The sequence below is a fragment of the Schistocerca nitens genome, chromosome 4 (genome assembly GCF_023898315.1).
Source record: "Schistocerca nitens isolate TAMUIC-IGC-003100 chromosome 4, iqSchNite1.1, whole genome shotgun sequence".
Taxonomy (NCBI): Eukaryota; Metazoa; Arthropoda; class Insecta; order Orthoptera; family Acrididae; genus Schistocerca; species Schistocerca nitens.
In genome coordinates this window covers 910,691,868-910,710,615 of record NC_064617.1, presented here as the reverse complement: position 1 = coordinate 910,710,615, position 18,748 = coordinate 910,691,868, and the positions used below count along the sequence as shown (strand labels likewise).

Below are 18,748 nucleotides of genomic sequence, written 5' to 3'. Positions count from 1 at the left end.
ATTATTGAGATGTTAAAGAAACATAGTTCATTTGTAAATATCACACGTTCCATCGTAGATCTTCCGCTTCAAGGTACAAGATGGTGCACAACTGACGAAGTGTGGCTTAACCATCCACACGTTATTAACTAGTTCCAAAAATATGCAAAATTTTCTTCTGTAAACGAGGAAGTAACAATATCCCCAGATAGCTCTAATATATTATGCAGTACTTAAATAGGGACAACCTGTAATATTTGCAGATGCTGTACAAAACACAGCCTCGTGTCTCACAAAACCAAAAACAGTAGGAAAAGCCCGAAACTCCTTCTGGTAGTATCTAGTCCACATTCCTTCACGTAATTCTAAAATCGATCACTAGACTGAAACACCAATCAGAAACATCATGTTTTCCTAGGTGCACTATCCTTCAGGTACAACATTCTCCTCTATTGTTCTGAAGTTATGCTAAAGGTCTTAGTAATATTATATTAATGAGCAAAGTTTACCTAATTTCTTGTATTATTAGAGTTGTCACGCTCCTGGTGACCTAGTCATAACATACGGGAACTAATGAATTTCACTTTCAGCCAAAATGTCGTTAAATAAAGAAGTTTGCACCAGGCTGGGTGTCAACGAAATATTGTTTATTTTACTCTTGCTATTTATTATAATCTTTTGGTTTTTATGTCCAGTATTCATTAGCTGTTTTGCTAATGCAGTTACAGCAAAGTGTCTGGAAGGTTTCTCATTCATCAGTAGTACCTATACACAAGGACCAGTTTAATATAGACAAATGGTAGTAAAGAAAAAGACATGTTTGACACATCATGTATGTCAGTGATCTATCCTTTTATTTGAGAGGAGGCAGAGTTAGTCCTTTTTGCAGATGTTAAAAGCATTACTGTCAAGTTGAGCGAAGATGCATTAACAGCGATCATAGTAAATTACGGTTTTGTTGAAGTTTCTAGCAATCTTTGCAGAAATGGAGTAGCTTTAAATTTAGAACAAACACACCTCACGCGGTTTTATGGTGTTTAAAACACCCTACCTCCAATTAATGTATTGCGCCAACAAAAAATTATAAATAGGACTAACAGGTCAAAATTGTTGTATGTACATACTGTTGTCAACTTAGACTGGAACTGAGCCGTGGTAAAATTTGCTGTTTTGAAGAGCGCGCCGCAGCGCGTTGTGTGAAGCAGTCGCCCCCCGTTTCTGGCGGTGGCGCCACTGTGGCAATCGCAGCTTTGGTGTCTCCCCCTGGTGTGAAAGGGGAAAGGTTGCCTGTTCACGTGCATTTAAGGGGCGCGATGAGCTCGTCTGGGGAACCAGTCAGTCGGAGTAAGGCTAGATCAGTCCCGCGTCACCAGTTGCTGGTCTGTCTCTCGTTTGCATTTGTGCGGCAGTTAGTGTCTGTCTGTCGTCGGAGTGCTAGTATGTCTGTCGTTTGGATCAAACTTTAAAGCCAGAAAATGAGAGTCTTGCCACTGGGCCAGTAACAGAACTCAGCTAGTGGTCGGCCGGTCGGGGCTGAGTTCCTGCATCTGAGTCTGCGCGTTAGGCCGCCAGTCTGCTCGAGTTGCTCGGGCAACGGTCATTGGCGGTTGGATCGGTCGGTTGGTCGGTCGCGCACTGAGACACGAGATGACTTGTCCGCCTTGAGCGTCGGCGCATGTGAGGTCCCCACGAGAGTCCAGTGGGCAGCGCCGCATAGAAAGGGGTAGTGGCTTCGCGGTTCACACGAGAGCAACAGGAGCGAAACCACGACATCGGGCTGGCCGGAGCGAGCTGCGACGCCGTGAGACGGGAGATCGGCGCGCCTTCCTGCGTCCGTTGAAGCGGCTGGCAGCGGACGGTTAAGGGAGAGCGTTGGGGGTGCTGCACCAGGTCTTCGCCAGAAATGGCAGTTTATTAGAAGTTAAGTGACTGGAGATATGTTGTTTCATTTACTTGTTAAATTCCACTTGTTTTCTTGGTGAGGTCACCAGCCGCTTTGTTTTGGGGTCGTCCCACCATTCTTCTCCGTTTGCCCACCCGCGGGAAGGTGGTTATTTATTATGAATTGTGTGGTCCGTTTTTCCCTTGTGGAGTAGGGGTGGGTTAGAGCAAACTGAGGTTCGGGTTGTTCGGTAATCTCCCTGTCAATCTGCCATACGTTAATAGCTGCCTCTGTCATGCTTGTCGGATTCCGTTTTAACGAATTTATTGCTTGAAGTGTAACGGCCGAATTCCCTTGTGGAACTGGGGAGGTTTAGAGCAATCTGCGGTTCGGGTTGTTTAGTAACCCCCCCCCCCCCCCCCGTTAATCTGCCATACGTTAATAGCTGCCTCTGTCATGTTTGTCGGATTCGGTGTTAACGAACTTATTGCTTAAAGGCCGAATTCTTGAAATATGTTTTTATCTTGCCTATCATCTTGCGAGGTGGTATATGTGTAATGTAGAGCATGTTGTACATTTTATGTAAGTCTGCAGTTTATGGGTTTTATTTAAATAGTCATTTTAGGTTATAAGGTTGCCACCCTTCCACTGTAAGAGTCCTTAAAAAAAAAAAAAAAAAAAAAAAGACAAATTGCACTTTCGGTGGCAAATAATTTGAGTGTTGTACCATTTCCATCCCTCTTACGGGGTGCATAGTTTATGTGTTTCTGTGAGTTGTCAAAAAATTTTTTTAGTTTAAAGTGTGTTGCAGATTTGCTCCAGTGTACTCTTTCAGAGGTTGTTGTGAGCGGCCATGACTACGGCCGTGTTGAAAGGGAGCAGGCGAGCTTCTCAGCTCGAAGGCTCATACTGTTAATATTGTTCTTTCGGCCTCTAAATGAAATTGTAACTTGGTATTTCGAGGGTGCTTTTTTGCTTATAATTTTATATCTGTTTTGAAAAAGCTTTTAGGAATAAAATTAACATTTGTTAAAAGTAATTTCATTTTCCATTAGTTACTTCCTGGCAACTGCTTCCACGCTCACGTAGTGTGATTAAATGTGATAATGTTCTTGATGAATCGCTAGTAAATAAAGTAAATTCTTTAAGAAAAGATTTTGAAAGTAAATTTACGGTTCAGGAACGATAATGTAGCAGACTCAAACGTTAAGATTCAGATGCTACTGCAAATTTTAATTCACTAATGTCCTACACGATAGCATTGTGGAGCAATTGCTCACTTAAAAAGTGTTCATTGCATAGAAGATAGTAATTAGAATTATTTATGGGGTTTACCTACACGTAGCGTCTAACGATCTATTTAGCAATTAAGAATATTAACCAGAGAATTATAGCAGATTTATTCACTTTTGAAAATTGATTTTATCAGTCCATTGCAGCTTGAGAGTAATAGAGATATTCACAAATAGTAAAAGGAAAACTTATATACACTTCCCTCTAGCGAATCTAACTTTAAAAAATACTTAATTATAAAACATGGAGAATCTACCTACGGAAATAAAATGTCTCACAGGCAGAAGCGGTATTTTCAAATGTAAAGTTGTTTTTTTTTAAAAACTTATTCTTCAATAGAAATGTGTAGTCAGATATAAACCTGTATATGACCAGCATGTATCCACATATTTTTTTAAATTCTGTGTGTTATCTTTTGGTCAAGTAAGATGTTTCATATCATAACATTTATTCTGAATATCGTCGTTGAAGAAAAAACACCGTGTAACTGACTCTACCAATTTGCCACATGAATTCAGAAGCGCATAAATGACAGCACCTTTTATAGTTATATTTCTCTTGGAGTTTAAAAGTAGACCTCTGGTGAAGCTTTCGATTGATGAGAATATACAGCACGGCACAAGACAGTGTTTCAATCAAGAAAGAAATCGGTACTCATTGATAGCAGCGTATGAAAGTGGAGATTCTTTTCTGAGAGTGATTGACAGCTACCAATCACTCCACCATGTTCGATACTCTGTGTGCAGGCCTTTCTGCTATTCGCTACAGTCTTCCAGCGTATCCATCTCCCTATAGACGACAGCAATATCTGCGAACAGCCTTATGGAGCTCCTCCCATCCAGAATTGCTCTATTCTTTTGCACTTATGTGGAGTAAACGTCTCTTTTTACCTCATTTGACTTTCAGCTTCACTTTCATTGCACGTATTTGAAAATTTGTTAGTCCCGCAGTAACAGTATGAAATAGATCAACCGACTGAAATCCGGAAAAGTCATTTACATGATACTGTTTCTTCAAAGACGATATAATCCTTGGAATATGGAATTAACTAACTTCACTTGTCATTATTGTAACGGGAATTCTCAGCAAAAATACCCAAGTAACAGCTAAAGCTTTGTAGAAAGATTGCTGACATTTAATTTCCCACTGCAGAAATGTTTCACGGAGAACTCGAAGGTATGTTGTCTCGTGGGACAAAAGTAACTCTATAGCCAGTGAGTGGAAAGAGTGCTATGGAAAATACACTCTCTTCTAGGTCCTTTCTGCTGGATCCAGGCAGTATATGATAACGCCGCAGCACCGTTGACAGTACAGTTTTAATTTGCAAAGTTGCATACCGGCCTCCCACGCATTTGCGAGGGCCGACACCAAACGGCACGTAGCTGTAGGGTTTCCTGTTTGTCGCGCTGCCACCCTCCAGGAAACGACTGGGGTCGAACTTGTGCGGGTCTGGAAACAGCTGGGGTTGGCGGTGCAACAGGTAGTAGGCGACCATCGCGGTGCTGCCACGCGGCGCCACATACCGACCCCCTGCCAGGGGGATGTCCTCAGTCACCACGTATGGCGCGGCAGGCGCTGTTGGGAACAGCCGCAGCGTCTCCTGCAACAAAAAAGGGTAACATAGAGTGTCTGTACAAAAAGTCGCACGTACTAGGAACGCCAATGAACCACCGTCACATGACGTGGCTGCGAGGTTGGACAATGTCTGCCACATGTTCAGCTTTGTTTATTGAGACTGTAAGGTGGTATCATTTTGTAAGGTGGCATCAGTTTGAGCCACATTACAACGACCACTCCGGAAAGAAGACCCTTTAATAGTATAAACATCGAGACAGGAGACCATAAACGATACTGACATCGGCTAGGGATCTTAATTTGTAGCAGAATATCTGCACGTTGGGCGACAGTGAAGCGGACGGAGACGGAAGCTGAAAGGGAATGGGAAATACACAAGCGGGCTAGGCAGGCCTGAGAGCTGAAGACAACAGCGCCCGTAAGCTTCTGGAAACCCCAGGCGGGCGGACCACGGCTTAGCGGGAGCCACGTGGCCGAGGACAAGGAGAAGACACAGGGGCTCGCTCACAAAACGCGTGGCGGCGTGTTGGTGGTTTTACCAACGGCCGGAGCGGAAGCTTCTGAAACAGTCTGGAAGCTTCTAGAAGCTTCGGTTGGCTGCAAAACTGAGATTGGTTGGCGCTCGGAAACGAACGCCTTCCAGCAACATGATTGGCCAAGCACATTAAAGGGGGGAAGAAAAAAGAACAGGAGCTACGAAAAAGCGTAGCGACTGTGAAACACTTGTTCCTGGGGGGTCGAGGAGAGAGGTTGGTCTTGGCGAGGTGTGCAACCTCGTTACTGGGACAGAGTACTTGTAGCGAGAGCCTGAGGATCGTTTGGTGTTCCATGGCAGCCGTGGAGGTGCCTATGGAAGCTTTTGGTGAGGTAGAATTTAGGTTAACTCGCTGAGGCGAGAACATTTGCAGCGATAAGCGTTAGATCACTGTAGTGGTCGTGCATTTGCAACGGCGGTTAGGGAATTAAAGTAAATTGCTGATCACGTATCTATTTCGTTCTATGCTGAGGCTTCACGTTGCTAGTCGCGAGTGTAGTTCTAAATATAATTGCTATTGCCATAGCTGATGTCAGTATTCTGAGCTTGAATTAACGACCGCGAATATATCACTGGACAGTGCCAGACAGAGCGATTACGAAATGTGAATAGGCAGAACTAAAATGTTGCTCGTACTGTGTAATCTTGTATAGAGTAAATTGCAGAAGAGTAAAGAATTTAACACTACTGAGTGTATCATTTCATAGCTAGTACTTTCCTTTGTCATTTTGTTATCTCCTTATTTGTGTATGTCATGTTTGCAACCCCAACTGGTGGAGGCAGTGTTTGTAGGTCAGCACATCTGAACATTCTAGCATATACTGAGGATATGGTTAGAAACCAACCAGATTTGCATATGACTAGTTGATGTCACATACAGAGCAAAGGATAAGCTTAGCCTTCTGGAGAGCGTATAAGTGTCAGAGCGACAAATTATCGTTATAAAATCCATTGTGCAAAATTTTTCACTTATACTTTCGGCTCGCAGGCTTACCCGTCAGCAGAAAAGAGCAAAACAGAAGCGAAGGCATACAAGACCAGTAGAACACTATGTTAGTCACTGTTATTAATTATCACCTCGAAAAATATGAATCCTTGAGCATAAAACGTGATGATGGTGTTAGTTGTTCGCTACACACTCATCCTTCACTGTGACACATTTTGGCCAATGATGGATGACTTGTCAAAGACAGTGGTGTGGAAGTCTGCATTTGTACTGTTCAGGAAAGCAAAGGGGTGAATAGCAATGAACCTACAAAAAAAGTTCTAAACTACTGTGTCAGATGACAAATGGGAATATCATTCAAAACTTTGTGTATCTAGGTGCGAACTGGCAGTATCCCACCGCTGTTGAGGGCGTCTCCAGACACGTCTTCGGCTGCAGTCTCATTGACTGGAGTAGAATTGTCTTCAGTGGTGAGTCCTGCTTCGAACTGAGCCCAGATGACCAGTGAAGACATGACATTTTCATGGGATATGACATACTGAGATATTTAATCGTACTCTAAGACAAAAAAAAAAAAAGATTCACTACGAAGACGTAGATGTGGTGTACAATCGTGGACAAAACGAGCGAGACCCCTCGCCTTTTCGTTATGCTGATTCGCACAGCTTTAAAGTCTGATACACAACATAACAGGCAAGGCGACGAAGTGCTACCAACATACTATGCACAGGTGAGAAATTGAAAACCATCCGAACTTTGTCAGACTGTTTTCAATCATGTGTAAGACTATATTAATGCTGATTAGTCTGTTAAACATGACACGTAAATATAAGATATAAATGAAAGAAGAAACGCTAATTAGTATGAACTGTACTAATAAAATTGAATTTCAGCTTCTAGAGATAACATAACTGTTTTAGTAAGACAAAGTACCCCATATCGCCGGCCGCGGTGGCCAAGCGGTTCTAGGCGCTTCAGTCCGGAACCGCGCGACTGCTACGGTCGCAGGTTCGAATCCTGCCTCGGGCATGGATGTGTGTGATGTTCTTAGGTTAGTTAGGTTTAAGTAGTTCTAAGTTCTAGGGGACTGATGACCTCTGATGTTAAGTCCCATAGTGCTCAGAGCCATTTGAACCATTTTACCCCATATCGTTGCGAATTAGCAAAATATTATGCGCATTCGGCCGCGAAACGGTCTGTGTCAACGTTCAGACCAGTCATACTGGATTACCGTTGCTGACCTACCATGAAGGTGTGCAAATTTAGCAATGCGGGAAGACTCATAACGAAATTCAGTTAAAAATCATTCAGTGCCACACTTAAGTCAATTCAGTTATTGACATAAGCGGAAAAAGTAGGCAGTAACAGGTACGAAATTCTACAAGAGTTTCATATTGATATGCACAGGGCGCTGGTACAGAATAAAGGTAGCAATAAAACGTATTGGGGGAGTGAGAATTTCTTAAAATTGCTTTACTGATAGTCTGTCTGGCTCCATCGACATTAGAACCGAAAACAAACCGCACCTCCCTTACATTAGCAAACACCTTTCACTACGCTAGCAGACAACCCAGGCTAACAGCCCTCTATTATTACCCCAGACATGAATAAACCGGCAATTTCGCAACGAAAATGGCAAAATGATCTACAGTTTCTGTTGCATAGAGCTTTCTGGACTGAAAAAAGAAATTGTCTACCTTTATGTCACCGCTTATGTGACAATCATTCGGGATGTTTATCGAAATAACAAAATATTGTTATTAGCGAGTAAATTTAGTAGGATAATTCTGCACCACCCCAGGAAATAAACGGGGACATAGCTGCCAAGCGTATTCTACAATGCTTCGAATTCTCCATTAGACTCACCACAGCCAGGAAACGTTCATTAGCCGAAGTGGGATCTGAATTACCACGTGTGTAGGCAAATGGATTTTATTTGCATTCTTGTAAACATGATTTGGATCGAAAGCATAGCTATGATTAATATGCTGATGTATCGACTGCAACTAGAACATTTCGAATAAAGAGTAGGGAGAATTATTTATGCGGACCTCATCTTCAGTAACTGTCGTACCTATTTTGGTAGTTAGGATTTCGTCACCTAAATCGGTAAAACTGGAATCCTACTAGTCTCACTTTCTTGACCGTCTGTCTGTCTACCCAATCCTTAAAATCCTTTTACCTCGAGTACAGGCAGACATGATAAGCGTAAATGTATCGCACTTTCTGCCGTATACGGTCCCATGGTGGTGTAAAAAATTGAGCTTCTATGTCAACGTTATCTAAAGATGCGGCCGTTTATGTAAAGAAAATTTACGCGAAAGGTCAGGAAATGGCTCTAAGAACTATGCGACCTAACCTAAGAACATCACACACATCCATGCCCGAAGTAGGATTCCAACCTGCGACTGATGCAGCCGCGCGGTTCGTGACTGAAGCGCCTAGAACCGCTTTGTCACAACGACCGGCTACGTCTTGTATTTAACACGTGATTGAAAACAGTCTGACAAAGTTCGAATGGTTTTTCAATTTCACGTCTGTGCATAGTATGTTGGTAGCACTTCGTCGCCTTGCCTGTTATGCTGCGTAGCAGACTTTAAAGTTGTGCTGATCAGCATTACGAAAAGGCGAGGGGTCTCGCTCGTTTTGTCCACGACTGTACATGTACAGAAAAACAAATGATGGAAATTTCAGAAAAATTGGATGATTTATTCAAGACAAAGAGCTTCACAAATTGAGCAAGCTAATAATGCACTGGGATACCAACAAGAATGTCGCCTGCCATGTTGTTGTTGTGGTCTTCAGTCCTGAGACTGGTTTGATGCAGCTCTCCATGCTACTCTATGCTGTGCAAGCCTCTTCATCTCCCAGTACCTACTGCACCTACATCCTTCCGAATCTGCTTAGTGTATTCATCTCTTGGTCTCCCTCTAAGATTTTTACCCTCCACGCTGCCCTCCAGTACTAAAATGGTGATACCTTGATGCCTCAGAACATGTCCTACCAACCGATCCCTTGTTCTAGTCAAGTTGTGCCACAAACTCCTCTTCTCCCCAATTCTATTCAATACCTCCTCATTAGTTATGTGATCTACCCATCTAATCTTCAGCATTCTTCTGTAGCACCACATTTCGAAAGCTTCTATTCTCTTCTTGTCTAAACTATTTATCGTCCATGTTTCACTTCCATACATGGCTACACTCCATACAAATACTTTCAGAAACGACTTCCTGACACTTAAATCAATACTCGATTTTAACATATATCTCTTCTTCAGAAACGCTTTCCTTGCCATTGCCAGTCTACATTTTGTATCCTCTCTACTTCGATCATCATCAGTTATTTTGCTACCCAAATAGCAAAACTCCTTTACTACTTTAAGTGTCTCATTTCCTAATCTAATTCCCGCAGCATCACCCGACTCAATTCGACTACATTCCATTATCCTCGTTTTGCTTTTGTTGATGTTCATTTTATATCCTCCTTTCAAGACACTGTCCATTCCGTTCAGCTGCTCTTCCAAGTCCTTTGCTGTCTCCAACAGAATTACAATGTCATCGGCGAACCTCAAGAGTTTATTTTCTTCTCCATGGATTTTAATACCTACTCCGAATTTTTCTTTTGTTTCCGTTACTGCTTACTCAATATACAGATTGAATAACATCGGGGAGAGGCTACAACCCTGTCTCACTCCCTTCCCAACCACTGCTTCCGTTTCATGTCCCTCAACTCTTATAACTGCCATCTGGTTTCTGTACAAATTGTAAATAGCCTTTCGCTCCCTGTATTTTACCCCTGCCATAGGGTCCAATGAACAGTAGTGATGGACTGCAGTGCCATTTCATTTCATAGCAGGACCGCTTTGGTTGTCATCCCTTATATCACAGCGGTACGTCGACGAAATTCTACGCCACGTAATTGCAAGCCATCCTGGACTTTCATTTCATCATGATAACATCTTCCTGGACATGTTTAGTGTTTCTACCGCTTGTCTTGGTGTTCCCCAAACCATGCACTGGCCAGCAAGATGGCCGTTATCACTCCCCAGTTCATAACATTTGGAGTATTATGGACAGAGCCATCGAACTAGCTCCGGGTTTTGACGATCTGAAGCGCCAATTGGACAGAATTTGGGATGAAGTCCCTCAGGAGGACGTCCAACTACTCTATCAATCAATGCTAAGCCAGATAACTACTTTGTACAGTGGGGGCCTTTACTGAATGGATTTATTAGTATAAAAATTTGATTTTTATTTTTCACTTGAAGTTCGTCAGTGCCTTCTGCCTGGCGGCTAGTTGCAGCAGATCAGTCACGTTGCCCAGAACCGGATAGAACCACTTTGAGACTCACGTGTTGATGCGGCGGGCTGCGAGAGGCACGAGGTGGACTTTGCCCCGGGCGCTGGTATGTGCGAACGCAGGGTGTGGCGCGGCTTCGTGCCCGGCGCGCTGCAGCACCCAGGCTCGGCTCGTAGCGGGAAAACAGCGGCCAATATTGACCGACCACACAACGTCAAACATGACCGAAAAGAAAACGGCCACCCTATGGACCGAACAGTGGGAACGAACCCCACATCTGACGCCAATGTTGATGTGTACGTGGGCAGGGAGAAGGGGGAGTGAAGGTTGTTACATAGGCCTCGTGACGACAGGGTGCAGGATGTCGAGCGGTCAGGATTAGAGAGTGGGCATCTAGGGCTGCCGTTAAATGACAAAACAGGAAATTAGGTACAATAAAGAGGATGTATTTCAATGTAAGGTGTATAAGGGGCTCGCCTAGGGTCGGAAGTTACCAGGTTTAGGCCAGTCTAGGAGGTCGAACAATTAATTGAAATGGGCAACGGAAGGGGAAGCGGTTCATGTTAACTTACGTTGGTGGCCGGTGGTCAAAAGAGAGCCAGAGGCTCTGCCTTCCAAGAAGACGTCTGTTCTGCTCGAGGTCTGGATTACAAGGGAGAGAGGCAACTGTGTTCTACTCCGCAGATCACTCCAGCGTCCACACACGTGACCTGTATCCCACGCGCGCTTTTGGCTAAAACCAATGGCGTGAATTCGCTAGCAGTTTCAGCAGAGGGCTCAAGGCGTCTCTTGCCAGCAGCTTCAACTGGGCAGAAGTACCTCGGTTTTGAAAGACAGGCAACTTGTCTCACGTAGGCACAGCGTAAGTGCTCTGGGAGTAGACTTACAAAGATTTGACTGGGCCTTTGCAATAAATTTTTTAAACCAATTCCCTAAAACATTCCTTGACTGGCTGCCATAATGTGTAACTCACATAAGAATCTGAGTTGGACCGACGCTTTATTAACTTGCTCAATTTGTAAAGCTCTTTGTCTTGAATAAATCATCCAATTTTTCTGAAACTGCAATAATTTATGTACCTGTACATCTACATCACATCTACGTCTTCGTAGTGCATCTCTTTTTTGTCTTAGAGTACGCTTAAATATGTCAATATCTCACATCTCATGAAAATGCTTTCTTCAAGTTGTTTGTAGTGCCCACAGTGGAGCAGAAATTGCTTCAGTATTCACTTCGCAACAGATTAACGAATTGATTGGCAGCACAACGGAACAGTAATTACTCAATGGCTGATAAACTGCTGTAAGGTATACACAGTATTATTATTATTATGTGTAAGTGATCAAACACTAACCATTGGCAGGCATAAGTCGTCCATTTTCTGCCAGTTCAGAAGTGAGAAGTCAGGCAATCGAGTGATTTACAAACAATAAGTATAGCGCACACATTTTAGCTTGGTTAATTTTATATGGGGATGCAGGGTGTGGATGAAGCAAGTGTCGCTAGGCAGAGGATTGGTGTACTGGAAGCACTTTTTATAACAAGTGTCTGACCTCAATGTGGATAGTTACTTTTCTTTACCGAGAAAGTGTAGGCAGCATATACTGAGAATTGCTTCATCATTCTATAAAGAAGGTTTAATAACACACTTGTTAACACTAAAAATAATTTATCTTTCGTAATTTAAGAAAATAACCGTTCAAAGAAAATTCTTTTTTATTGTAAAGTTTACTTCGGCGCTGTGTTGTCGACGCTAGAGAGAGGGAGGGGGACGGTCATTGGATAATATGTAATTACATTCACGGTTAATGGCCTCAGGAAGGTTGGGAATCGCTGATATACGCAATCTAACCACTGTGCCGCATGATGGAGCATTGTTGCTGGACACTTCCAAACAACTCAGCACGCTCTGTAGCAGCGTTGTTCCCCTTCAAATGCAGCAAGCGAATAACTGCACGTTAGAATAACTGCACGGTACTCCACTACAGCAATGAGCACCGATATTTTGCTTGAGTTCCTCTAGCGGCATACTGTGGTACTGTGGTCCGAGGATTTCAAGCACGCCACGAGTGCAGACAGCTAACTGAAAATAAATAAAAAGGTAATTACGTAATTTTATATTTTTCGAGATGATAATTACAACTTTTTGACTACCTCCCTTATTTGGGCTCTAGATGTAAAGAAAGCAATGAAATCTTTTGTGCTGATCTGACGTTTGCCTCTGCTTTTTTATTTTAAAAATTTTTTGTCGTGTAATTAATCTGGCATCTGAGGGCCATGATACACTTACAACCATTATGACAGTTATTCTCAGTTTTTTTAAAAGTCAGATTTTTTCATTAACACACTGTGACTTCCACGGTGTTCATCTGACCATTTCGTAGCATCTGTTCCTTTCTCGTCGCGGAAAGTCTCAAACGTCCCAACAGCTGTTCTGAAGATGTCAGAGTTAAGTGCGGCTTATGGTTTTATCCCTATTTCCTTTAGCATGATGGAGCATTCTTGCTCGAGTATTCTTGTTTTCGATTTCGAGACAAAAGTGATGAAGATGCATTTCGTCTATCTGGAATCATTCATACTTCTGACGTACCTAGAAAACCCTGCTCTGCGTTTGCACTTTGCGTCTGTAATGTTTTCTACTATAGAATATATTTTCTACTCGATTGTCTTACTTAGATACCATTTTTATAACCTGACCCGGCATGTTGTGTGAGAACTTTCTCTCTTTCCTCTCTAATTATCCCAGCAAACATCTCTCAAAAGTAATAAGACAGGAAGCGTATAGACAATCTGATTTTACAGCAGATGACGTTCTGATGATGAATTTTGATGTTTATGGAAAAGGGCTCTTTGTTGTAAATATTTCGTATGGTTCGGAAGGCTGCCTCCATTTTCGTCTCTTGCTTTCAAGGCTTCTTCTGTTTATTTTTTATACGAGGGTGGTCTGAAAAGTTCTCGGAAAGGAATAGAAAAAAATTACTTACATCACTGAAACTTTTTTTAATATTTCATTGTAGTCTCCTTGTAGATTAACTCACTTTGTCCAATGATGATCCAGTGCCTTGATCCCATCTCGAAAAAGAGTTTCCTACAGGTCTGCAAAATAGTTGTCAACTCCAGCTACCAATTCTTCGTCTGAAGTGAATCTTCGTCCACCAAGAAAAATTTTCAGTTTTGGGAAGAGATGGAAGTCTAACGGAGCTATATCAGGTGAATAAGGCTGGTGTGGCAACAATTAATACTTTAGTTCGTGTACTTTTGCCGTGGTGATGGCACATGTGTGCGGACGTGCGTCAAAAGTCGCGGCAACCACCTTGCAGATAATTTTTTCATTTCTAATTTTTCAGTTAAAAATGATGTACCCTTTCAGATGACATCTGGCAAGCGTGAGCAATTTCACGCACTTTTCAATCGGCGATCCTCCATTACCATTTTGGGCACGTTTGCAATGATTTCTGGAGTAGTGACACATCTTGGCCGACCACTGCGCGGATCATCATCTAAGCTCTCCCGACCAAATTTAAGTCCATTTGTCCACTTGGCAACAGTTGAATATGAAGAAGCGGAGTCCCCCAGTGTATTTTGGAAATCGGCACGAATGTCCTTTGCTTTCATACCTTTCTTCACGAAGTGCTTAATCACTGCCCGAATCTGGATTTTTTCCATCTTTGCAAATTACTATGCGGGATCAACAACAGAGACACGTCACTGCCACAGCTCTATTCCAAGAGCACTGACGTGGCACGTATTTACAGGCAACAGTCCAATGAATATCACGTGGACAATTAGTTGCGCTAGCGCTGACCTCTCGTGGTGATTCCGATAACTTTTCAAACCACCCTCGTAATATTGCATGGGTCCATGTTAGCCAAATCAATATGGTAATGGCGCGAGTCGCTACATAATTCACATATGGCTGTAAGAAAATTTGAAAAGGACACTTAAAATTACAAAACCGAAACAATACGCTACAACGCAAGGTTCTAAACTACTGCAGAAGAGAAGGTGTATGCCACAAGGAAGCTTTACAACTTCATTTCAAAATTTGGGATTTATCACTAAAACACGTTGAACCATATTGAAAATGAAGCCAATTCATCTCTCTACAATGGTTAATGTGATGTTCAAGTGAAAAGCTTTTTCCCATTTAGTGTTCACTGAGAGAATGTGACCATTCCCCTTGAATGGGTCAGTATTATTAGTCACCAATTCCACGATGGACTGGATGCTCACGGATGCACAACACAGATGTAACTCAGAACTATTGAACACTGTTTTTATTATTAATCGAACGCTATACTACCACTTTACAATAGGTATCTGTTCAACTGTGAGAGTATAGTTTTTATTTTTGAGAGTACCACACTTTGTTTTTCTGTCAACCAAATTACATTTAGATACATGTGAATACTTCCTGTATTCGTGGCTTTAGTGGTTTCTACACTGGTTAGTAATACGAGAAAAACATCATGAATTGGCTGTTCAACGCAAATAGAAATCTTCTTCGTCAAAACCACCACTCTAGATTAACCTGAACTCTGAACACAGTCGATGGGACAATAACGCTGAGAGCTGCCTCTTGATTTCATGGGAGAAGTTGAGACCATATGTACAAGAATAGAAAACAAAATGATACAAGATTTAAGGATGCGATCAAAATGTTTTCGTTCTAAGGCCGTGTAGTTCGGTATGCGAGTCAGGCAAAATCGCCGTGAGCATTGAGGCAATCATTCCACGGACGCACCAGGTCGAAGATAACCGTTTGGTAAAACGCCATGTCCTGCTTCGTGAAGAAGTCCGTAATGCTTGATGCACATTCTCGTCCGAAGGGAATCGACGGGTCTTCTAGGCCTTTTTTAAAGGAAAGAAGGCATGATAATCGCTTGGGGAGAGATCAGGACTGTAGGGCATGTGCTGAAGTGTCTCCCACTTGAGTCGGCGTAACTTCTGCTTTACGACTTGTGAGATTATCGTGAAGCGACCGGTTCGGATCTTGGCGCAGTGGTTTTCGACAGAAATGCTGCCCCATACACATTCTTCATTCTCCGATGGATGTCTTCCAGTGTTTGTCCTTCGGCAGCCAAGAAAAGAATAAGAATACATTTTTCCTGTTTTGACGCATTTAACAATGACGCCACCATCATGTTTCCACATTTACTGCACCCACACTCATCCCTTGCCTATTTTTTTCTTTATTGAAATTTCATTGCCCTGACCCATTTGGAAATTAAAATATACACCAATATGGGGACATGCACTGGGGCACGGTTAAAAAGCCGACATAAAGTTAAAAGAACACACCTGGCAATTCGTTGCGCACTTAAAATCACTGGAGTCAAACACAAGTGAAAAAGTCTGCCACAGTATAAAAAATCAACTAACAGTCATGGCCTATATATAAATCGAGCACACAGTTAAAGCCACATTACTTGATGACGCTGTATAACGGCACAGAACACAACGCAGTACACTTGATAATGAATAAAAACCTGGGAGGGTCTTTCACGGGTGTGGGGACAAGGGAGAAGGGAAAGGAGGCGAGCAGGAGAGGAGAGAAAGGTGGGGGGGGGGGCGCCAAAGGGGGACCGGGGAGGGAAGGGATGGGAGAGGAAAACAGGTAAGGAGGGGGTGCAGGGAGGAAAATCTGCTCTGGGAGACGGAGGGGAGGGGAAAAGGGGGGCCCTGGGGAGGGGGAGGACAAGGCCAGTCTACAGTTGTTAGGAAGGGTAGACGTCACAGTGAAGTTCATCATCTGGGAGGGGGAGGTGATGGAAATTGCGCTGATGAAGGAGATGCAGGGAGTGGAAGAAGAGAGAGGGGGGGATACAGCGATAGAGGTGTGGCAACGGGCAAGGGGTGGAGAGGAAGGAGGAAACCAGAGGGTGGGGAGATCAAGCCTGTGGACAGTGTAAAGGATGCGGAGATGTTGGAGGAAAAGAAGGAGGTGGGGGAAGGGGATGAGGTCGTGTTGGGGAAGGAAGACGTATACGGAAGGTAATGTGGAGTATGTGGCGTTCTAGAATTTGGAGGGCCTCATAAAAGTGAGGGGGGGGGGTGGAGATATCCAGGCAACGCTGGCATAACAGGATGGATGAGGGATTTGTAGATCTGGAGGATGGTGGAAGGATGCAATTCCCATGTCTGGCCAGACAGGAGTTTCAGGAGGCAGAGGTGGGAATGGGGTTTCTACTGGATGGTCAGGAGATGGGGAGTCCAGGTGAGGTGATGGTTGAGGGTGAGGCCAAGGTTTCTCAGGGTGTGGGTGAGCTGGATGGGATGACCATAAATGGTGAGGTAGAAATCATGGAGATGGAAGGAGTAGGTGGTTCAGCCTATGATGATTGCCTGTGTTTTGGAGGAGTTGATACGAAGGAACCACTGGTTACACCAAGTGCTGAACTGGTCAAGGTGGGTTTTCAGGGTGTGTTGGGGCCGTTCAAAGGTATAGAGAGCCAGGAAGGCAGAGTCATCAGCATACTGGAGGAGGTGGGTAGATATGGGTGGCTTGGGCATACTGGCAGTGTACAGGAGATAGAGGAGAGGTGAGAGGACAGAGCCCTGGGGGATGCCAGCAATGGGATAAAAGAGATGGTAGTTGGTGTCATGGAGAGTGACACAGGAAGGACAGCATGAGAGGAAGGCAGCGACCAAACAGACAAAACTGACAGGCAGGGCGTAGGTTTGGAGTTTAAAGAGGAGACTGGGATGCCATACACGGTTGTAGGCATTTTGGAGGTTGAGGGAAACGAAAATGGCAGAGTGACGGGAGTTAAGTTGGAGGGAGGGAAGGTGGACGAGTTTAAGGAGTTGGTCTTCGGCAGAGGAAGGGGGTCGGAAGCCACACTGGGGAAGGGGAAGGAGGCAGTGTTGACGGAGGTGGTGATGGATACGATGGGAGAGGATGGATTCAAAGACCTTACTGAAGACAGAGGTGAGGCAGAATGGACGATAGGAAGACGCGACAGAAGGGAGTTTTTTGGGTTTGAGGAATAAGAGGATGTGGGAAGTCTTCCACATGTCGGGGTAGAAGCCAGTAGAGAGGATGACGTTGTATAGATTGGCAAGGAAAGCCAGGAAGGAGAAGGGACATTCTCTGAGGTGGCGGTAGGTGACACAGCCGTCACCAGGGGCTGTGCTGCATTTTGACCAGAGACAAGTTTAATGTCTTGTGCTGCGATGCGATTGGAGTGTTGATGTCAGAGAGGGGGCAACTGCCCCAAGCACTGGAGACTGAGAGCAAGTGGAGCGATCAAGATATTGGCGCGTTCCATGACGGTGGGGAATACCACTGCCACCCGGCGGGCGCCTCAACAACTCTGACCACTGCAGAAGCGCTGTGACCAGTAGGCTATGCCGTGGCAGTGACGGCTCTGCGTCTCGTGTCTTACGGCAGGCTGCTCTGACACAGGTTCGAACTGCAGACTCCGTACAGCACTGGGGCTGGTCCCCTAGTGTCACAACACCACGGTTGTATTCCAGCAAGATGATTTCAGTACAAAAGTGGTTCAAATGGCTCTGAGCACTATGGGACTTAACAACTGTGGTCATCAGTCCCCTAGAACTTAGAACTACTTTAAACCTAACTAACCTAAGGACATCACACACATCCACGCCCGAGGCAGGATTCGAACCTGCGACCGTAGCAGTCGCGCGGTTCCGGACTGCGCGCCTAGAACCGCGAGACCACCGCGGCCGGCTGTACAAAAGTGGCTAGTTATTAATACACTCATGGGCCGTGCTTGTTTGGGCTTTGCTATGCTTTGTGGTATGTCTACTAAACACTTCTACAGTTTCTGATGTGGAAAGGCCTTCCTCCGCTTAAGTGCTGCTGTAGCAACTATTTCCACACTTCGCCTCTCCGGCTCACCTCGAAACACGCGATGGCGCCGTTGTGTGACGTAAGACATAATATCTACACCCGCCTGCGGCTGGCTCTGCTGTAATCTACGTCCTACTTTGCATGTTTCTGACCAGATGTGGTCCGTGTGCTAGATTGCGCTCCCTCTTAACAAGAACCGGTTCCTCAGATTGTGTTAGCTACACCATCCTTAAACACTGGCGGCTGGCCCAGCCGGTTCCAGTTCACTGTTTCAAGATTACTTTTACCATCAACTTTCCTTAAACACTACTAGCCCTAAATCCCTTAGGTTTCTGCTCAACGTAATTTATTGTCACAGTTTTCTCTACTGCCTCATAGACTCTGGGAACTCAGTCCCTCAGAATCTGAAAAAAGACTGGG

General features: G+C 44.1%; 1 protein-coding gene across 1 annotated transcript in view; it reads right to left on the bottom strand.

Moving 5' to 3' along the window:
* Positions 1–3,620: 3,620 nt before the first annotated feature.
* LOC126252076 (probable cytochrome P450 4aa1) overlaps positions 3,621–18,748 on the bottom strand; it is a 386,802-nt gene continuing 371,674 nt past the window's right edge. Inside the window, exon 6 of the mRNA XM_049952928.1 lies at positions 3,621–4,754. Coding sequence (XP_049808885.1) covers positions 4,314–4,754 — 441 coding nt within the window. The 3' untranslated portion in view covers positions 3,621–4,313. The remainder of the gene's footprint in view (positions 4,755–18,748) is intronic.